Genomic DNA, 18764 nt, shown 5'->3' on the forward strand with positions numbered 1-18764 from the left:
CTCTGTACCTCTCCTGGCAGCTCCTCTCTCCCTCAGGTGTCCTTCCCATTGCCAACATATCACAGTGCCCAGGATGCAGGCTGCCTTTTATATTTTGCTGTTTTCATTCCTTTTGAAATTCTCTATGGGTGCTTGGGGCTCCCTGGATTGTTACCTTGCTTGCAGCTCTCCTTTTCTCCCTGACCCTGTTTCCAGCCTCTGGAGTGACTTGATGCCCTTGGGTCTCTTATTCAGGTTTTCCCATCATGCCTCACACACCTTTGCTGCCTGGCTCTGCAGCCTTGCCCTTATCTGATGTAGCCCTTCATCTTCACTTTTAGTCTTCAGTTTGGAGTCTGTGTCTTTCCCATCCCCTGCCACTTTCTGGGTATTTCCATCACCTTGAGTTCTATCACCAAAGTCTTGCCACTCCAAGCACTGACCTTCTGCCTGCCTCCCTCTCCTTATGGTCATCACAGAGCAGCCTGGGAAGAAGCTTGGACCTCAGCTCATCTTCGAGGTCCTACAGGAGTTCCGTTCCCTGTTCCCTTTGTGTTCCTCTCCTTGTTGTGTATATGGTACTGGGGATTAAATCTCAAGTTTCACACATGTGAGCTATATACTCTACCACTGAGCTATAGCCCGTTCCCTTTCCCTTTTTCCTCTTTAAAAAATTATCATCACCACCACCACCACCACCACCACCATCAACAACATCATCATCATCATCAAAATTTGAGATATGGTTTACTAAGTTTTACAGGCTGTGTAACTAGGCAGGCTTTAGCCTCCCCAGGAGCTGGGATTGTAGGCCTGTTCTACCAGTCTTTTAAACATACCATATAACCCAACCTCATTCTATAGAGGCAGGAATCACCCTCAACTTGGAGGTCAGAGGCTGGCCTAAAATAGAAGGCAGTAAATTTTCACAGCGTAGCACCGCCAGAGGTGAGGAAGCTAGCACTGTGTTCTTCTGTGAACTGCAAGAGAAATCTGTTGAGCATGAGGGAGGGGGAGGAGATGGAGAGGGAATAATCTTTCACTGGGGTCTGATCCAGCTACAGCTGGCCCAGGGTCCCACATGCAGGCCACAGAGCAGCATAAGCCTAAGTGTATGGTGTGTCTGCCAAAGTCAGGCTCCTTTGCTCTCAGATTGTCCCTTTGCCTGAGGGTAGGGAAGTGCCTTGGTGAGAGCCATGAGGCAAATTTGGTCTTGTTTTGGAGCAGGGATCCTGGAGTTGATAATACCAGTCTTGAGGGTAGTTCCAGGAGCCCATTCGGTCTCACTACTGCTAGTGTGACTTCCTGAGGACTGAGGAGGCCTGGTGTATAGACCTTGTTGGGTCCCAGTGCTTTAACTCTGTTGGTATGATTTTGCACATCCACACCTCATGTCTCTAGAGCTAGGGTGTGGTCAGTCTTGCTTGTTTCCCAAGGGGCAGCCTGAGGTTCTGACAATCTGAGTTCTGCATTCCAGAATGCCCATTGCTGGAATCTTAATCCGTCTTCCTTCTTTTACCTCTCAAGACTTGGAGGCATCAAATGTCACTTTTTAGGGACTACTTCATTCTTCTGTAACTGCACATGTGACAAATGATATGCCCATTAGAGGCATCTGGCCCCCCTCTGACCAGAGCTACCTGGGCATTTACGTGTCATTCTCTATGGACACCCATTTTTCTCAGTTCACTCCAGGAACATATGCCAAAGGCTGTAAGAATGCAGCCAGGTGAGGCTGCCATGCCCTGTCAGCAGGAGAATCCATAGGTGGTGATGCTGCTGCCCCTTCTTGCTCCCTGACTCTGAGAGGAGCATTGTGGTAGCACCTACCCAAGAGAGCAGCAGACAGACAGACAGGCGTCTGAGAAGCATTTGAGGCTGCTAGGCTCACAAGCTGCTCCTGTCCTGAGGGAGCTCTTGTTGGTCTGTGTTTTAGATACTTTACATGGCCATATTTGCTGTAGGATTCAGACATTCATAGTCTTCACTGTGATTCTGCCTCCTTGAAGTCTAACCCCTCCTTCATGATGGTGCTAGTGGTGGGGTCTGTGGGGTGATGAGGTTTAGACAAAGTCTTAGGATTAGTGCCCATATTAACAAGAGACAGCAGGAATAATCTGCTTCTCCCATACGAAGACATGACAATGGTAGATAGTCATGTAGACAATGGTAGTCGAGGCAGGGACCTCAACCCCACATGACCTGGCATCTTGACCTTGTGCTTCTGTCTTCAGAACTGTGTGTGTGTTTAGGTTGCCAGCTGACTATGCTGACTAAGGCAGGGTGGTGAGGTACTGCCTGTGCTACTGGGGGGCTCTGGGGAGAACTGAGACTGGGAGCTAATGCTGCCTTTACACCTGTCCTGAGAGGGTCAACCTTGGGTGCATTGTGGGCAAAACTTGGGTCAGCATAATTAAGGTGTTGGGTGCCATGCCTCCAAAGGATGCAATTGTTCCTTGTTGGGTGACTCACGAAGCAATGTGCCCCTTATAGAAGTAGTGGCCTTCTCTGCCCATGTTTGCTCTGACCTTCTCTGACAAAAAGATCCTGGTCCTTCTCTTTGCATAATTGTGGGAGGGATGGATGGGTGAATGAAAGCACAAATTACTAAGGCTGGCGGAGAAGCCTCTTCCAGCAAGAATGGTGGTAAAAGCAGAACATGCAGATTGTTTAGAGAGATGGGGCAGAAGGATGCAGAGGAAGCCCTAGGGGACCTTGGAGAGCTTGGCTTTTCCTCTGGGGCCAGTCCTGGGCCCAATCCTGATGGTTCACAGTGGAGATGCTGAGGTCAGATGTTACGGCTGTGGTTGGGATGGAAATCATGTTCAAGGAAGTTGGCAGCATGGGAAGTACCCCTGCTGCCATGGCCTCATTGGGTAAGTGCGGCCCATCCAAGCATGGAGAAGAGTTAGAGGTGATGGATGGTTCTATCTGATTTGAAGACATTATTGATAGAGACTTAATTCAGTTTCCATTGTTGATAAGCATGCTTGTGGCACATGGTTCTGATTGGCAGTCCTTTTTTATTTGGGGTCTTGATTTATTGGATAGGTTGGTCTTGAACTTGTGAACTCAAGCAGTTTTTCCACCTCAGCCTCCTGAGTAGCTGGGACTACAGGTGCCACCATCATGCTTGGCTCTGATCAGTAATTGTAAATACACTCCTTGTGAAGGAAGCCCAAGTTTGGATGAATACTTTTCTGGAAATTTATCTCTAGCAGAACATCCTGAAAGCAGATCTGTCAATCTCTTCTTCTGTGAAGGCAGTGATCCTGCATGCCAAGGCCATGTTTTTTCTGTAGTGCTCTGGGTGCTCCTGAGCTATAGCATGCTGGGAGCCACTGGCATTCAAGGTTGTGTTCAGCTCTTCCCTCCTCCTTCTTTAGAAGTTTGGGGATTGAGTCACTTTTCATACGCAGCTTTACAGATAAGAAAATTGAGGCTTAAAGAGGCTATGAGCTGTGCCTGCGGCCACGTGACTGAACACTGTCAGGATAAAAGCCTTGTCACTGCCGTCCCAAAGCCATCATTGCTGGTGACAGGAGCTGGCAGAAGAGGCAAGCAGGACTCTGTGGAGAAAGGAGGTGCAGGCCCGAGGCTCTGTGGAAGGGCTGGCAGATGTTCTCAGAGTTGGGCCAGGGTGTGGGAAGCAGGACCTGAAGAGGAGTGACACCCTACAGCAGGGTGGAACAAAGGGAGAAGGGAGACTCAGCAGTGTTCCTCTCTAGCGTAGGCTGTATGTCATTTGTTTCGCCAGAGGAAATGGGTGGAATGGGACCCGTAAAGAAAAAGAACGTGGTCCAGCTATGAAGACTGTGCTGGGTGGTTTTGTGTCAACCTGACACAAGTTAGAGTTATTTGAAAAGAGGGAACCTCAGTTGAGAAAATGCCGCTAGTTGTTACAGCTCAAGGAGCTGACGGGCCCTTGGGAATCTTGGAGGCTCTTGGACTTTGCGTATGGGGCTTCCCTCTCTCCTGTGTGCCTCACAGTAAACACAGTGAGCTAGAAGTGGCCAGAGTGAAGAGGGACTTTATGAGATCCTGTGTGGTGGGCAGCTTCCTGAGAGAGATGTCCACAGCCTCTCTGGTTGTTCTCACAGGCCATGGCCACCTGCTGGAAAGCCAGGAAAACACATGGAGGCCTGCAGTGTGGTGTGGTTTCCTCTGACCTTAGTTGGGAGCACATACTTCTTATATGAAAGTGGACCAGTCCATGTAGCTCAGAATTCCTCAAGCACAGGGCCCAAGGACAGCACCTAGTTCCACAGTTGCCTCGTCTATCACTCTTCACAGGCCAAAGGCTTCTCTTGGGTCCCCAGAGGAACTGCTAGCAGTTTCTGCCCACAAGGGAAGAACATGACAGGAGCCACTGGCATTACCAAGAAACCCTGGGCTTGTGCTCTCAGGCCAGCCACACTGCCTGCCCACGAGGCCAGGGAAGTTCACGGTGTCCTGTGCAGAGCAGTGAGACACATCCCACCCCCCAGCTGGCTCTCTGTGCTAAGGGTGGACTTAAGAGAGGCCATTTGATGGGGACTACCAGGAGCTACATCTAGTGGATCCCAAGCCAAAGCACCATAGACCCGAGTATTGGGGGCGGGGGTTTGTTTTGTAACCCACAGGGATGTAATAGAGCCCACCCCTGAGCCCAAGGGCAAAGGGGTGCTTAGAGCCTGGCGTTGGTAGCAGGACTTTTATCCCTCTGTGCTTATCCTGGTGGTTAGATTCACATGGTACAGCCTGCAGGATGTAATTCCTTTTTAGGTCACCAATACTCCTCCTTGGAGGAAACCTACCTAACAAGGCCTGGTTGTTGCTATTTTTAACTCTGCTCTTGGCAGCGCACAGGGTCGGTGACCACAGGCTCACAGCGCAGGCTTCCTGGGAGCTGAGTGTGACCCTGTACTCGGGCATCTGCGCGGCATCCCAGAGAAGGAACTTACTGTTGGAAGGCTGTGTACCAAACTGCATGGGTGTATTTAATTCCCTGTGCTCTCTCTGGCCAAAACGTCTAGTTTACTCTTTTCCAAAATATTTTTAAATATATTTAATATTAAATATTATTTAATGTATTTTTGAACTCTCCTTGAAGAAGATAGGCATTAGAACTCCCGCACCGGCTGTGTTATCTTTAACTCAGAAACAGCTCCTTTTGTCCTGGAGAAGACCTGTCAGCTCCATTGTCAGGCAAGGACAGTGTTGAATGGAACTCCATGCAGTCCACAGCCACTCCCTGTGGAGGGCTGGGGGTGGTTGTGGAGTGGTGCCGTGCTGTGGCATCCTATTCCAGCTGACTTTATCCTCCATCCTCCAGACATCCTGCTACCAGGTAACCTGTGTGGTCCACTGGCTTCACCGAGAAAACCAACCATGCTGCTCTCAGGCCAGCTATGGTGCCTGCCTGGGCTCTTCAAGGGCACAGAGCTCCTTCCAGCGGCCAGTGAAGAGCAGTGCACGAGCCAGTCAGTTGTCTTGAAGCTGCTGTGGTAGCTCTGTGCCTATCTCCCTCGCTCCTGATGCAGCCTTTGGCGTGAATGCTGATGTCAAACCAATGCTACTTGACTTTCTGTACTGGGTGCTCGGTACCCATGTTCTCCTTACAACAATTGTCTGAGGAGGGCAGTCCCACTACAGACCCTCATCTGAGGCCTGGGTCCTCTGAAGCAAGTGGCAAAGCAAGAATCCTATGCCTGTGTGGTTCCTGGACAGGCCTTGATTTTACTCTGCTGACCCCACCCTTTGCTAAATGGGCAACTACAGCTGGTTGCTTTCCTCACTGGAGCCTACAGAAGTGCTCAGGAACTCATGGGTCAGACATTCGATACTGCCATTATTAAGAATCAAATTATATGAAGTAAGTGACATAATGAAGTAAGTGCCAGTAAAACTGAAAACAGTGATTGCCCAGGGCTCATCTCTTCTTAATGACTTTGTGGCGCTGTCTCTGCCGGTGGCCCTGGTTGACCTGACTGTGCTGCAATGAGTCTGGAATTGCTGCATGGCAGTGAGTTACTGGTGTCTCCACCCACAGGGTGTTGATATCCTAGGGGCATTGGTCCTAGGGAAGTGGGTGGGTGCTGTACGCAGCCCTTTCCCAGGCTGACATTGCCTGCAGAGTGAGCTGAGCAAGCACTCTCATTTGACCACTGAGGAGACTTGCATCCCCTAGGGCAGTGATTCCTGGGATGTTTAGAAACCAGCAGAAGACTATGAGCCTGCATTGTTGCATGACATTGCAGCCAAAGCGTTACTTGCTTGGCTGCCTCAGAACCTCTGGCACTGGCCCTCTACCCATCTTCCCACAGAGAGTGTCAGTATCCTATTTCTGTGTCCCTGGGACTTTCTGCTTCCTCAGCGTAGTGTTCACAAGTTCCTTACAAATTACTGCATGGCTTTACTCCCCTGTAAGAGATACTCTTTAAAAATGTTATTCAAAACTTGCCAACAGCATGTCACTAAAAATTATCATCTTCTGATGAGCTCCCTAGGATTGCTCCTTGCGTACAGTGTCTGGGTCAATTCTCTCATTGGAGTGTGCAGTCCGGCCCTGTGCCAGCCTTGCAGACAGGTGGGTTTAGCATGGCTTCACATGGTCTGAGCGTAGCTCCTTACTACCGTGGGGGCTGGACACAGATTCTAAGCTGAGCTCTGCCACAGGACAGTTGTAAGTGTCCTGTCTTTTCCTCAGCAAACTAGGAAAGAACAGACTCTAAGATCTAAGATAAGATCTAAGATCAGAGTTTCCCACCACCCAGGCATGCTCACTGTGAGGATTCAAAGTGGGTTTTAATGCCATTCTGGTATTTTGGCAGGCACTACGGCAGTGAGTCTCAACCCTCCTCGTCCTGTGATCCTTTGATACGGTCCCTCAGGTTGCGGTGACTCCCAACCGTAAAACTTATTTCTGTTGCTACTTCATGACTGTAATTGGTTATGAATATGTAATATGTGATGTGGTTATGAATAATAAATATCTGTGTTTTCTGATAGTCTTAGGCAACCCCTATGAAAGGGTCTTTCGACCCCGAAGGGGTCAAGATCTATAGGTTGACAAATATTGCACTGTGGTCACTGGCCTGAGGGGATGTAAGCTTTGGGTCTCTCTGGCTTTGTTCCTACCCAGTTAAACTTCGTGTGCATTCAGCTCATTTGCCCGATTAGTTCTGAGCCTTGAAAGTAGAAGACAGAGCCCCGAACTATAGGCCAGTCCCACACCCCAGCTGAGTTGGCAGATTTGTGTTTTAGATTTATTTTACCTGCAGGAATGTTTTGTCTACATGCATGTATGTGTACCTCATGCATGCCTGCATGCCTGGTACCCTTCGAGGTCATAAGAAAATGCTGGATCCTCTAGAACCGGAGCTATGGATGGCTGTGAGCCTTCATGTAGGCACTGGGAACCAAACCCGGGTCTACTGGAAGAGCAGCCAGTGCCTTTACCCAGCAGGCTTGTAATTTTCTCACCATCTCTTCCACTTCCGTTGTCTTCAAGCAAAACTGGACTGTGGAACAAGTTAATCCATAACTGTTGTTGTGGTTACCTGCAAAGGAACAAGAAGGAAGTCTCATGTCCCTTTGTCATTGCTCTTGAAGGACAACAGTGAGTCCTGGTGAACATCAGTCAGGACAGATGCTCAGGGCCTCCCCAGTCCTACGGGTCGTGGTTAGGGTTGATTGCTCTGCTGGTAGAAATGAAAATTTTAGTGACTTATTGGGACACACTTGACATGTGGCTCACCTTGTAGAGTTGGAATATTTAGTGGGGGTTTCTGACACAGGCTATACCAGGAAACTCTCAACATGACCAAGATGTGATTGTGTATTGCATGTGGAAGGTCCGGGGCCTTTGCTGTCCCTTCCGCTCCTCTGCTGTCACTAGGCAGCTAGCCTGCTTTATGATGAGCCAGCATTTTTATATAAACAGTCTGTAAAAACAGACTCTAATAATGTGTGTTCTTTTTTTTATGATGCTTGTTCCTGTGGTCAGAGGACAGTTTCTGTCCTTTCTGACTTTCATCCTTTAAGATTCAGTGAGACTTGGCTTGTGGCCAGAAGAAGGCTCACATCCTGCAGGCACTGAGCATGTGCTTCTGTGGTGCCATAGGTCTGGGCACACAGTTATGCTTTCTCATGTCCCGATTGTGTTTGTGTTTGAGGGTATGTGCTGTGTAAATGTGTGCGTGTGTACACATGTGCCCCGTGACCGTGAGTCTGCGTGTGTGTGTGTGTGTTGTCACTTGCTGAGGGTGGATGGCAAGCTGCTTCAGTGATTGATTGTAGGTCTGTTTCTCTCTTTTGCTGTCATTTTTGCCCAGTGTGCTTTGTGTGTCATTGCCACTTCCCCCAGGTCATTTTTCTGTCTTCCTCTCTGATGGCTTTGAAGTGTTCATTTCCTGAGGCCTTTTCTGTCATCAGTACCATTCCTCATCTCTCCGTCCCCCGTGAGGTGGGTCTTTCTGTATAGCTGCTTCAAGCCTGTACCTTCCTAATGTGGCCTTGTCTGGCAGCACCCCTGAGGCCTCACTGCCCTCCCTACATTATTGTCATTCACTGGCTGTCCAGGCTGGGCACTGCAGGGCCGTCTGGGCCCTCGCCACGGGCCCTGTGAGGCTGGTGGGTGTCTCAGTGGGTTTGGTTCCGGGAGGATCTGGAACTGTTTCTTTCACACAGCCACATCACCCAGCGCAGGTCTAGGCTTGCCACTGAGCCCTGATGTGGCTGGCTTGTGCCTGCCCTTCATGCTTCTGTGTGCACACCCTGCTTTTTGTTCTTTGTTTCCCGTTCCTGCTTTGTTTGGGGTTTTGCATTCTGTTCTGATTTATGTTTTAGATGTTTGCCTTTTTACCAGCATTTGGAGTGGTTGCTCTAGCTTTGTGCTACACAGTCATGTGTCAGTTAACAGCAGGGACTCATTCTGAGAAGCATGTCATAGGATGCTTTTGGCAGGCAAGCATCCAAGAGCACACACACACACTTGGCCACGCTTTGGTGGCCAAGGCAGCCATTCAGCATGGCCCTTGGACGTGGTAGGGAGATACAGCGATTAGAGATGGAGGGAGCTGCAGCACTGTGGGCAGACCTTTTTAGAGAAGCCCCTTTCTGCACGGAGGAACGGGACACTGTCTCTGAAGGAACAGCATACTGAATACATAAACCAGGAAGTCATATGTGGCCAGCTGTTCTGTGGAGCTTGTGCAATAGTGGCTGTGCAGGATTGGCTGTGTGCTGGCATCACCACAGACACAAACACCGTAACATCATGAGATGGCGTCATCTCGGAGAACACTGCTGTACATGTGGCTCGTCACTGATGGAGGAGACATCACTTTGGGTACATGACATTAGCAGTACAAATGCTCCCCTGTCTGTGTTCTGTGTGGAGATCTTGGGGTGATATAGAATTACGTGTCGTACATAGTGGCATCTGTGGTAGTGACCCTTGTCTCCTCATACTCTTCACATTTGGCTCTTTGTTTCTGATTTGCAGTGGCTCTGGGTCTGTGGGCACACTGGACATTGCTTGCTTACTTTGCAGAGGCTTCTGTTTGCAGGATTTTAACCCTCAGCAGCCTGCCAGGGACTCCTAGAACTTTCTGCTCGCTGCTGCCCTCTGGTGGCTATGCAGGTAGCTTATGAGATTCCTGGTGTGCTGGTGCCCTCTGCTGTCAGTTGTTGAGTCAGGAACCTTGGCTGCTTGTGGCTTTTTCCTGATAGCTACTTCTTGAACATCATGGTTTTGTCTTATCAATCTTCTCTCCTTTTGGGGCTTTTCTTTCCTTTATGCTTTACTACTCAGTTACCTAAGGTTGCTTCTCCCTGTTTTCTTTTCTTTTTTGCCGTTTTAAAGAAAATTTTCAGGAATCCTGTCTTAGATGTTTCTCTTTTTTGCCACCTGCTTTGAGTTGCAGACCACTGAGATCTCCCTGGAGCCTATGCACTGATGTCTCGGAATCTGCCCCGTAATCTTGGGGACATCTTCCATTTCCTAACCTAACTTTTTGTTTTTCTGGAAGCCCTGATCCAGGGTGAGTTAGGGTTGCTGCTATATCATCTTGAGTCACATTGAGGTTTCGGTGTATGTATAAATACATATATCATAGTTTCTATGTTGTGTGTGTATATATATCTTGTGTTTAAATATATGTATATATGAAATTTAGAGGAACAGAGTTTGGGGATTAGATTCAGCCACCCTGGAAGCTGTGTATCTAAAGCAGCAAGAAGCCATCTTTATTGCTTGCCCAGACTTTTCCTCTATCCCAGGCACCTCAGAGGCCTCTTGGAAACATCTATTCCTAGTGCTGTTTAGGGAAGAGCAGGTCTGTGACTGGGATTTTTCTGAATTTTTTTCTTCTTTGAGAATGTATTTGTTTTGTCTTCTTTCCTGACAGATGTGGCCAATATTCTTGTCAGCATGTGAATCTGTTCCATGCCCGATATCAGAGGAACTGGAGTCTGTGTCTCATTGCTTTTCTCTAGATGGACACAGGGCTTTTCCAGTCCCTGGTTTTTATAGGTTTAGTGATGTTTGGTTTTCTCTGGATTAGCTTGCCAGGAATCCATTGATTTTCTAGAGTCTATGAGTCTCAGCAAACCAGGAAAACTTGTAGTTGTTTAAAGTGAATTTTTCCTGCTCTGATCTTCACCTCCTCCTTTGTATTCCAATTACAGTCCTATGCCACATAATGTTTCTGTCATCTATGTCTTCACCCAAGAGGGACTCATGTACCACATGGTGGGTAGGTGGTCATGCAACTAAAAAAATTCCTCCAACCTAAGAAAGGTGTGGCTGAAAAAGCAGGAGAAGAGGACTATAGAAGGAGGAGGAGGGCTCTGAGGACATATATCATGGAGGCTGAGCAGAAGTAGATTTCAGCTGACTTCACAGACCTGGAAGGTCTTTCTTAACAATGGAATATTCTTGGTTCGATGTTGGTATGCAGAAGAATCTATTGTGCAAGTAAGCTTTCTGCTAAACTTCTCAGAACATGCTCCATGAGAACAGGCGCACCAGCAAAACACCTGGATATAAGTTCATGAGAATAATGGGCTCACGAGCAAAGCACCTGGAGGAGACTAGGCATAATGGAAGAGCTCCTGGATATAATTCTGAATGAGATTCCTGTTTGAGTGCTAGCTAGACAAATACTAGGTGTGTGTTCTCCTGAGAGAAGCATGCACTAGTTACCAGAGTGGCCCAACCAGGGCCATTATGTGGAACCTACAAGGAATGGCTACCCAGCACATGCCCCTGGTGCTGCTGCCATGGCCAGCTGGGCTCCTGGCCTGGCCCTCTGAGGTGACCATTCCTCATCTATACTCTAGCCACACAGGCTGTTGGGATCTCAAGAGACAACAGTGCCCACTGCTTCCTTGGCCATGGTAGATGTGTTGTCATTGTCATTATGGACTCCATACCCCCAAGTCCAACGCAGATTGGGACCCACGTCAAATGTGTCCAGACATGAATAAAACAAAGGAGTCCTGCCAGGTGGCCATCACCCATACCCTTTCTCACATCAGCTCATGGCTTCTTCCTACCACCTGTGGAGCAAGCCTCATCTTTAATCTATAGAAGGAGCTTAGGCAGGGCAGGAACTGGCCCAAGGCACACAGTGGTAGCCATGAGGTGATCTCCAGACCATCAGTCCAATGTGGGGATGAATCTCAGTGATGAAGAGTAGAATCCAGGGCACTATGGAACCACTGATATGCAGGGATTTAGGTGAAGCTCTTGGTGCTGTCCTTGGGTACACGTCATCATGCATCAGAGTGATGTTCCTGCAGTTACAAAGCATCCTGGTTTTCAGGGAAAGCCCTTGCCTGTGCCACACACACCACTGTGGGCAGAGGCGGGCCTTGTGAACATCTGGTGAGGTTAGGAAGGGTGCTTCCTGCCCGATCAAGTCAGAACCTGTCAGTGCTAGCTGGCATCCGTCACTTCCTACACAGATCTCCTCATCGTTCTCTCTGTTCCTTTAAAAGTCTCTGCTGTTACTGTATAAGAAACATGCAAGCATACTTTATTTTTTAAAAATTTAATGTAACCAAAAAGGCTAAAGTACCCTTTGACCCCTGGCAACTAGCCAGCTGTCCTTCTAGAACTGTGCTTGTCATCCACGTGAGGCTTCAGGTTCTATGTCCTGTGCCCCTAAGTCAGACATTCAGGACCCTGAGACTTCCAGAGTTCCTCGGGGTGTGCTTTTCTGAGGCAGTCAAGGCAGGGTGACAGTCCTCTCTGGGTGAATCTGGTGGGCTCTTTGCTATGCCTGCACTTTCAGACACAGAAAATGCACTGATGCCCTAAGTGTCTGTGGCCTGGATGGGTGTGCTCTGTTCTCCCTGGCCCTGGTGCTCACTGTAGCTTTGGTTGATTCTCAGCCAGGTTCATTACTGCTATGTGTGGCCATGCTGACATATTCTGTGTATGGTTTTAACCTCCTGTTGGCTGGCTTTCAATTTGTAGCTGTCTTGTCAGATGCTGTTTTTTTCAACCAGGGACCTTCAGTTGGAGCAGACCGGGTGTGGCCCTTCAGAGAACCCCCTCATCGGGGTTCTTCTCCTGGACCTTTTCCCCTGAGTCTGGGTCTTGCTATGGGTCCCATTTTTGTGTCACCTGGAAGACAAGCATCAACCCTTTTCCAGGTGATATCTACTTTAAAAAAATTATCTTGTTACCACAGCATGTCCTGGTTTACATTCCTCTCTATCCTGGTGAGGTCATCTTTCCTTCTGGGGTGTCTGGTAGAGTCTAAGCTCCTTGCAAGTAGTGCCCATGTGTCTGGGGAGGGATTGCTATGCCTGGTGCCATGCCCTGTCTGACTACTAGGTTGGTGCAGTTTTGTTTGTTTTGTTGTTTTGTTTGTTTTTGCTAGCCTGTAGCTCCTTCCTCCACAGCGCACAGTTGGGTCTTAGATCACAGCTGTGGTTCTTAGATCCTTCTCTTTCCAAGATATGTAGGATCATGGTTGATCCTTGAGTTCCAGTCATTCAAATATTGACCTTTTCTATTAAAGGCTATTTGCTTAAAACAACAACAAAAACTCATTTAGAAAGGGAAAATGCTACTTGGAAGTTAGATGAAGACAGTCAGATTTGAAGACCTATAGAGAGTAGTTACGTAACTCTGTTCATAAAGTAAACATCAGGTGCATATAAGGGGCACAGGGTATCCTGGCTTTTGAACAGGAGGATGTTAAAGTAACTTCTGTCAGCTGTCTGGGGACGGAAGCCATCTGGCTTTAGTGTGAGTTCATTTTTAATAGAAAGCGTGTCTGAGGGCCACATACTCCTCCACTTGTATTCTACCCCTTTCGAGTAGAGCCAAGCAGGGGCCTTCTGAGGAGCTCTAGGAAGCTGGACTCAACTGAAGTCTATGAAAATGGTTATAGCAGCTCACCCTCCTCTCCCATGTCTTGTGCCATACCCTGTGTCAGGAATGCAGTGACCAAACTGCAGAATGAAAAGGAGCTCCAGGTGGGGCCCTGTGCCTTCACTGCAGCTCTCTCCTCTCTGAAGAAGGGATGCATTGCAGGTAGGCCGCCGTCCTCAGTGGTGGCTTCTAGAGGACACGGGGATGCAGGAGAGCAGCCTGTGGCTGTTACCTTTGAGAAGAAAGCCTTTTGTCCTTTGGTGGCCATGGTCCATGTGACATAGTCGTTATCATTTGCCGATCTTGGACCTGATCCCTGGGGGAGTTCCCCATCTTAATGACTATGTCGCTGAGATCCGGTCACTCCTTTCTGGACCTGGAGCACCTGCCACTAGGCTGGGCAACGGTTGCTAGGCTTGCTGCCTCCCGGCTTCTGCAGCTACAGGGCTACCTGAGGTGGTTATATTGAAGCGATAAGGAGCTGGAGTGAGGGGAAATGCAGAGGCTGCAGGGCTGTGAGTGGGGTGTTCATTGCACCTAAGTAGCCTTTAAACCCTTGGCTCTAGGTACACCGGCTTCCAGCCCTGCCCTTGGGTTTTCCTGCTACCACCCTGTGTTGGCCCTGTGGTGAAAGTAACCCCAACTTAGTATTTCCTTCTCTGGCTCCTGCCTTCCAGCCATTCCTAGAGACTCTTTCTTCCGACTGTAACAGCATCTCAATGGCTGCTGGGGCCCAGTCTCCCATCACTGATCTGCCTCCTCTAGGTGCTGCCCTCCCTGTGCTCCAGGAGGACAGAACCAAATGCCTCACCACTTTCCTACCCAGGAGATGCTTAGGTTTCCAGTGTTGTATGCCCACGTCAAGCAAGGTTTGTTACTGGTGGAATGTAGGCCTCTGCTGCTGTCCGGACTCACTGAGGATATGGGCTCAGGACTCAGTGTATGTGTGGTGGGGGAGGCCAGTTGAATCAGAATCCTTGTTGGTAACTTCAGCAATGTGTTGAAAAACTAGAAACCTTAATAGTTGGATGGACGTAGAGCTGTGAGCTATAGACAAGTTCAGACAGTCCCACTCAGATGCCCATGAGATCATGGGTGTGTTTCTGCTACACATCAGATTTCTCTGCTGCTGTAAATTAGACAATAGGGCAACACCTTGAAGGGCTACAGAGAACATGAGATATGCATTTCTGGTGCTTCAGACAGTATGCGTACTGAAGTGAGTTTAGAAGCCAGCCTTGATGATTCCTGAATAAGAATGAGCCTGTTTGGAGCTGAGTGTGTTGGCACACGCCTTTAATCCCAGCACTCAGGGAGCCAGAGGCAGGTGGAGCTCTGTGAGTTTGAGGCCAGCCTGGTCTACAAATCAAGTCCAGAAGAGCCAGGGCTACACGGAGAAAACCCTTCTTGAAAACAAACAAACTAAAAAGAATAAACACATACATGCATGCACATAGGTAATGCTTTCACACTAACTTAAGCTGACACCCACATCATGTACATGCATGATGCATGTACATGAGAACATGCTGTCACAAACGTGGTTGTCTGGACTCTATCCCTCAGCAGGTATGCACAGCACTGTTAGTGATGTACTGAGGTTGTGACTTGTGTTGAGAACTTTCCAGATGTTCTCTTGTCCATAGGTACTGCTTTTTTTTTTTTTTAAATTAGAGAAAGATGCTTCTAGGTTATTGAAAAAGGTTCTCAGAAGTTCTGAATCTTGCTAAGGAAACAAAAAAGAGGCTGGAAACAAACATTTTGAAACAAAAAGATGGCGACTCAGATAATCTGTTAACATGTGGGCCTACCTGGGTGGCCTTTGCCTTGCTGTCTGGGGATGCTCTGGCTGTAGAGGCAGCAAGGAAGGTGTATGCCTCATTGCTCTGCAGTGGTTTTGTGTTCTGACTCTGTGCTTTTTCCCCAGGTCCTGCATGCACACAAGCCTCACTTCATGGCCTTGCACTGCCAAGAATTCGGAGGGAAAAACTATGAGGCCTCCATGTCTCACGTGGACAAGTTTGTCAAGTAAGTCTCATCTGGAGCCTGTGGACTGTGGGGTAGGTCTTTGGATGGGACATGGTCTTGAGTTGCCGCCCTTTGAAATGGCATCTGTTGGTCATGTTGAGGGAGTTGCAGTTTTCCTCAGGGAGGTGTGGCCCAATGATCTGGCAGCTGCTTGCTTTCAAGGAGTAAGCACCATGTGGGGCTAGGCTGGGGTTGGGTGGCAGGTGCCAGGTCTTGGGGACCCCCCCCATCAGAGTACCTGAGGTGGATAGATGCTGGCTAACTTACTGCAGAGGACAATGGATGGTGGGCAGGACTGGGTTCTGCAGCAGCTTCTTCTTCAAAGCCTGGGAGGTACCACTATGCTTTCCAGGAGGGAGGCACTGTATGTGCGGAGCCAGTGCAAACTGTGCTCTGCTGCTCCTTAGTGGACAGGACCATCAGAGCTCCGCCAGCTCCATAGTGGACAGGACCATCAGAGCTCCGCCAGCTCCTTAGTGGACAGGACCATCAGAGCTCCGCCAGCTCCTTAGTGGACAGGACCATCTGAGCTCCGCCAGCTCCTTAGTGGACAGGACCATCAGAGCTCCGCCAGCTCCTTAGTGGACAGGACCATCAGAGCTCCGCCAGCTCCTTAGTGGACAGGACCATCAGAGCTCCGCCAGCTCCTTAGTGGACAGGACCATCTGAGCTCCGCCAGCTCCTTAGTGGACTGGACCATCTGAGCTCCGCCCAGGAAGAAGGGGGATGGGGTCTCTTGAGATGGCTCTGTGAATGGACACAGAGTGCAACAGCAGCAAGTAGGCACACACTCCTGAGCTCCAGGTCTGGAATTGAGGCCCTTCTCCTTCTGTGGCTTCTAGAACCAGCTCAGAAGACTCTGTTTACTCTCAGAAACCATTGTACCCATTCTGCCTTTTTGGTCTTCTAGAAGCATCCTAACAATGACCAGAAAGGAGACTGGGGATGAAGAGGGAGAGTCAGGATTAAGGGAATCCTGGATGTGGTTTTCAATGGAGGAAGGGGCTGAAGTTATGAACGTATTGCAGAACCACATCAGGGTTGCATTGGGGTCCTATGTTGTTGCTGGTTATGGCTTTGAAAGAAGTCATCTAGGCCACAGTGTTGACCTCAGGGAATGCTGCAGAAGAAATATCCATGGGGTGTTCCCAGGACCTGCTCTCCTTTGGAACAGCTTGGCATGGACACATCTGAGCCCCTGAGTTTGTATCTTTGCTCAGTTCTTGGAGAACACTGAAGGTACTACCTGCCCTGTGTGTCTTTGGTGTTTCCTCCATCCCTAGTTCTAAGTGTGTGTGTGTGTGTGTGTGTGCATGTGCGCGCACCACAGAGCTCATGGGGAGGTCAGAGGACAACTTTTTGGAGTCAATTTTCCCACTTTTGTGGATTCCAGGGACCAAATTCAGCTCTCCAGGCTTGTACAACAAGCGCTGTTAGCCACCGAGCTGTCTTGTTGCCACATGGATTTCCTGCCCCTTTTCTCCTATTTACATCTGACCTAAGCCTGACAAGACATGGAGGAAGTGCTCCTTCAGTGCTCAGATGTCCCTGTTGGGGGCAGCCATGATCCTCAGCATCCTGTGGGTAAAGAGATCCTGCAAGCAACCAGTTGACAGCAGGGACTTTCTCCTGAGCAAGGTGTGGCCATTCCCACCACTTAGGGCCTTGGAGCTTATCAGGTGTCAAACGCCCTGCACATTTCTCCACAGCAGTCTATAACTTCAAGGCAGTTTTAATAAAAGTGTTAAAGGCATTTTAACACTGAAACGATCATTCTGCCAGCAAGAGCACCAGCTCCCATTGCAGCAGCAGCACAATACCGTTAGGCAGAGACATGCTACACAGAATGTCTTCTTTGGTGTATGGCGTTAGCCCTGCAGGCTGAGAAGTGCCTAGACCTGTGTTGGGAAGAGCCTGCATCACAGCGTCCCACATGGTCACTCAACCCTGCCTCAGAATGAATTCCGTTGGTACTAAAGTAAAATTTGGAGATGGAGATATGGGAGAGTATCTTTGTAGCTTCAAGGTAGGGAGGATTTCTTTCGGAATGTGCAATGTGCGCAGCTTAGTCATGGTAAAGAAAGCCACGTTGTTACAGAAAGATTCTGAACAAAGGGAAGAGCTAAGCCACCTTATGAAAAACATCTGCAGCACATGTCCCTGACAGAAATTAGCGTTTATGCCAAGAACTGCTAGTTGACACGTATGGGAAAGAGAGGCATGTGTCTAGAGCAGCAGAACACCTGAAGGGAAAGGGTGCAGTGGGCACTGGGCCTTGGGCATCTACAGGCCTGTGGCTCTCGGGAGGGAGATTCTACCACTTCTGTCCCTTCGATATGCTGTGAGGGGTGCTGTGCGCCTTGCCGCACCGGCTTTGAAGAGCGGCTGTCCTCGAGAAGGCTGGGACTGGCGGGCACCTTCCTGTGCACTTCCGCACAGCGCTCCTTGCTCTTGGCTGGGTTCAGCTTCTACCTGGACTGTTTTCCGTAGCCAAAGAGCTTTCTGTACTGTTGATTTCAGTACAAGTCAGCTGCTGCCGATTCTCTCAGCCTTTGTTTGTCTGAACAAGGTCGTTGTTCTCATCTTTGAAAGCTGCATTTATTGGGAATGAATGAGAGCTTGTCAGTTCCCTCACTACTTCAAGGACGCCGTGTCATTGTCTTCTGTGTTTCATTGTTTCCGACCAGAGCCCAGCCCTTGTTACCATCTTCATCTTCTTGTGTATAATGTGCTTTCCCAGCTCGCTTTCCTCTACATGTAGCTTGTTTGTAGCAGCTCAGTTTGCTGCTCTCTGGTTTAATATTGTTTGTTCTGAACTGTGCACCTATGCATTTGACCAAATTTGGAGATCATTAGCCCCTCTGTCTGCAGATGCTGCTCTTCTCCTTGCACCCTCCCCCCTTGCCCTTAGACTCAGTGTTGCCAGAGGGGCTCCGCCATCCCACAGGGAGTGCACCCCTACTGCACTGCCTTGCAGGGCTGCCCCCTCTCAGTCCATCCTGTGAGACCCCGATTCTCATTTGTCATCACCAGAAACTCCTTTCTTCTGTACATTCCCATTTTCCTTAAGGGCTCCAATCATATTTATATTCGCCATTTTAAGATTCTTTCAGCTAATCGTATTTCTGGGCCTGGGTCTGTTGGTAGCTTGTTTTGAAAAAATTATGACACTGATTTGTTGTTCCTTCCTGTGTCAGATCAATTTTTCATCACATTTGTCTGGGGATGGGGACACAAGTGTGCCAATGGCGTCTGTAGAGGTCACACAGAAACTTGCAGGAGTCGGTTCTCTTCTTCCACCATGAGTGTTGTAGGGACTGAACTCAAGTCCTCACCCGTGTCAGGCAGCTTTGATGTACCAGATGTGCCTGGTGCTCAGGGTTGG

At 48.9% G+C, this 18764-nt stretch overlaps 1 protein-coding gene across 2 annotated transcripts in view; it reads left to right on the forward strand.

The window, feature by feature from the left end:
* Positions 1-18764, forward strand: part of Inpp5a (inositol polyphosphate-5-phosphatase A) — a 184665-nt gene that overhangs the window by 64958 nt on the left and 100943 nt on the right. For both annotated transcript variants that reach the window (XM_021637814.2, XM_021637815.2), the window contains exon 3: positions 15279-15379. In XM_021637814.2, the coding sequence (XP_021493489.1) occupies positions 15279-15379 (101 nt within the window). The remainder of the gene's footprint in view (positions 1-15278; positions 15380-18764) is intronic.

The sequence above is a fragment of the Meriones unguiculatus genome, chromosome 1 (genome assembly GCF_030254825.1).
Source record: "Meriones unguiculatus strain TT.TT164.6M chromosome 1, Bangor_MerUng_6.1, whole genome shotgun sequence".
Taxonomy (NCBI): Eukaryota; Metazoa; Chordata; class Mammalia; order Rodentia; family Muridae; genus Meriones; species Meriones unguiculatus.